This window comes from Frieseomelitta varia, unplaced genomic scaffold (genome assembly GCF_011392965.1).
Source record: "Frieseomelitta varia isolate USP_RPSP 00005682 unplaced genomic scaffold, Fvar_1.2 scaffold_1406, whole genome shotgun sequence".
Taxonomy (NCBI): domain Eukaryota; kingdom Metazoa; phylum Arthropoda; class Insecta; order Hymenoptera; family Apidae; genus Frieseomelitta; species Frieseomelitta varia.
The window spans coordinates 1-2,918 of NW_025109091.1; the positions used below are offsets into that span (position 1 = coordinate 1).

General features: G+C 35.4%; 1 protein-coding gene across 1 annotated transcript; it reads left to right on the forward strand.

Moving 5' to 3' along the window:
- Positions 1-97: 97 nt before the first annotated feature.
- On the forward strand, positions 98-1,998 carry LOC122532797 (poly(rC)-binding protein 3-like). Its single transcript, XM_043661893.1, has 2 exons — positions 98-253; positions 1,471-1,998. Exons 1-2 carry the CDS (start codon positions 157-159, stop codon positions 1,752-1,754), a joined length of 381 nt encoding a protein of 126 aa, XP_043517828.1. The 5' UTR covers positions 98-156; the 3' UTR covers positions 1,755-1,998.
- Positions 1,999-2,918: the final 920 nt, after the last annotated feature.

Genomic DNA, 2,918 nt, shown 5'->3' on the forward strand with positions numbered 1-2,918 from the left:
TTTTATTTCTTTCTCCTTAGATCTATATTTTATCGGTGTCTTTGTTTATATATACCCCTATGAAGCACTTAAAAAAAAAAAAAAAAAAAGAAATGATTGTTCGAGCGGCGGCACGTGTTTTTGTTGAGCGTTGGATTTTGTTCGTCGTTGTTACAGATGGGCAAGCTTGGTAGCAATCCATTGGCTGGGCTCGCGGCTCTTGGCCTCGGAGGCCTTGCCACACCTGCCAACACCGGTGGGTTAAATCCAGCAGGTAAGTCGACAATTTATTGTTGTTTGGCTACTCTATACTGTGTAACTAGGCTGTGGATTTTTGAAGGGAAATTTGAAGATAGAAAGATTTAAAGTGCTTTTTAAAATATTTGCCACGTGAAGTAATTTTCTCTCAAGATTCGATTTTTTACAGTGTCTTTTCAAAAGTACGAACTTGCAAAAGAAAATCCGCAACACTATTATTTAGTAGTAAAATGAGTCTATTGGAAGCCAAACTAATTGACTCTTCGCTAGTTTCTTAATTTTATTTATTACGAGAATAATATTGTAGAAAATTCCAAAGTTATTTCTTCACTTTTAATTTTATGCAGTTGAAGAATATGGCTGCAAATTTTAATGTACTAACTCCAAATTTAAAAATTTTTTTAAATATTTTTTTACAGACTTGAGATATTGGAAAATAATTTTCCTTCGTAACACTAATTGCTGTTTGTTACAATACAGTTTCTTATTTGAAAAGAGATGAAAAAAAATTCAGAAATTTTCAGAATAATTTAATATCGCAATTCTATCCCTTTCTATTTTAATTTTTTTGTCATTCTCAGCATTTAATGTCAGAATTGTTCACACAATGTATTTTTGTAGTTTCACATTTTGAAAAGAAAAATTTAAGAGAAAATTATAATATAACATATGATTAATATGATATGTATGTGATATAATTGTATGCGATATGATACAGAGACACGAATTGTATGTTACTATTAATAATTGTATATTAAATTTTTCCTGATTTTATTTTTCAATTTATTCATATTTCTCAGTAAACAAATACAAACAAGCATCATCGTGTTTTAGAAAATTATTCTTTATAAGTGTTCTTACAAATGGTGTTTTTAAAAACTTATTCTTTAAATATTTGAAATTTAATAGGCGTGTGCGAACTTCTTCAAATTACGAAGAAGCTGTATGGCTGCGAATTTTTATGCATTTATAGAAAATTCGAAGAAAACACTTAATAAAATATACTTACACGATGCACAGAACTGGACAAAAATATCCAAAGAATGGAATATTTATTACGAATGAAACAAATTTCTATGTCAAAGCCTCATTTCTTTTAATCGCAAAAATATAAAATTACAAAAATCTCGGTTATTTATGAAAAGGAAAAATGAATATAAAAATGCATAAAAGTCTTCAGGCTATTTGTAGTATTTTCCACGTGTGTCTAATGTGGCCGTGATCTTTCGACAGCGTTGGCGGCACTCGCTGGTAGCCAGCTACGCACCAGCAATACAAACAGGCAACAACCAGCGGCGAACAATCAGACGCACGAGATGACCGTGCCGAACGAGCTGATCGGGTGCATCATCGGCAAGGGTGGCACCAAGATCGCCGAGATCCGTCAGATCTCCGGCGCCATGATCAGAATCAGCAACTGCGAGGAGAGGGAGGGTGGTGCCACAGATCGTACGATCACCATCACCGGCAATCCGGACGCTGTGGCATTGGCACAGTATCTCATCAGCATGAGGTGAGTACACGGTGGCAGAGGAGCATAGATATCACTCCAGTTTGTCCGACATCTTGAATAGAAAACGAAAGAAGAAGAAGATGAAGATGAAGAAGAAAAAAAAAAAAAAGAAAGAAAGTGGAGAACGTTGAACGTTTTGTTGGCAATGCAGATTTTATTGAAAGAGAGGAAATTTTAGGAAATATACACAGTTCACTCATTCACTGGTTAATCTATTAAGGGACATTTGATTAATTCCTTTTTTAATTCACTCAAAATGTTGGAAACTATTTCTTGGGGGGAAGGAAATCTCAAAGATTTGTCGAATAGGTTCTTCGTTTCTTTAACTTTGTTAAGTCAACTTTATTTTATGAAATTTAATAATGATAATAGTATTATTAATAGTATTATTTTATAATGATATTGTAATAACAGTGACAGTCTCTTTTAAATCGCGAAAACTTCTTCCATCTACCTGATTCGCGTAAATAAACATAAGATACAATATCACGTTCATAAAATTGTTTCTTGTATCTTAACAAAACAGTTTTTTTAATCATTAATGGATTGACTTTCAACAAGTATCTGTTTCCTCGCAATTAACATCCGCATCACTCGTAGAGTATTATCAGATACGAAATATATGCGTTCCAATCTATCGTTCAACGTTCTCCCCCCCTTTCAAAAAGAGGGAAAAAAAAAGATTCACTTGATTTCTCTCTATTCACGAGAGAGGACATTGTTTAAAAATACTTCCATTATCCCCCATCGGTACATGTCGAACTCGTCCCGGCTACGTATTGCGATATATTCGCGACACATCACCATTACCCCTACGCCCCTACCCCACCCCACCCCCCGTCGCCCCTAACACCCTTGACTTTCTATCCCTTTTCCAGATCCAACGATGAAACGATCGTCGGACCGGATCTTGACTTATTATGTGTACATGTCGCCGATGTAGAATTTTTTTTCCCCCCCGCGCGAGATTTCTCCCCACCCCCACCCCCCTAACGCCCACACCCCCAGACAGAGAGTATGGAAGCCCCCAAAAAAACCACCCCCGCCTCACCGAAAGACAAAAAAGAAAAAAGAGAGAAGAAGAAGAAGAAAAAAGTGAAACAAAAAGAGAAACACCCCTCCCCCCCTTTTGATTCGCCTGTTTTTTTTTTTTTTTTTTTTTTTTTTT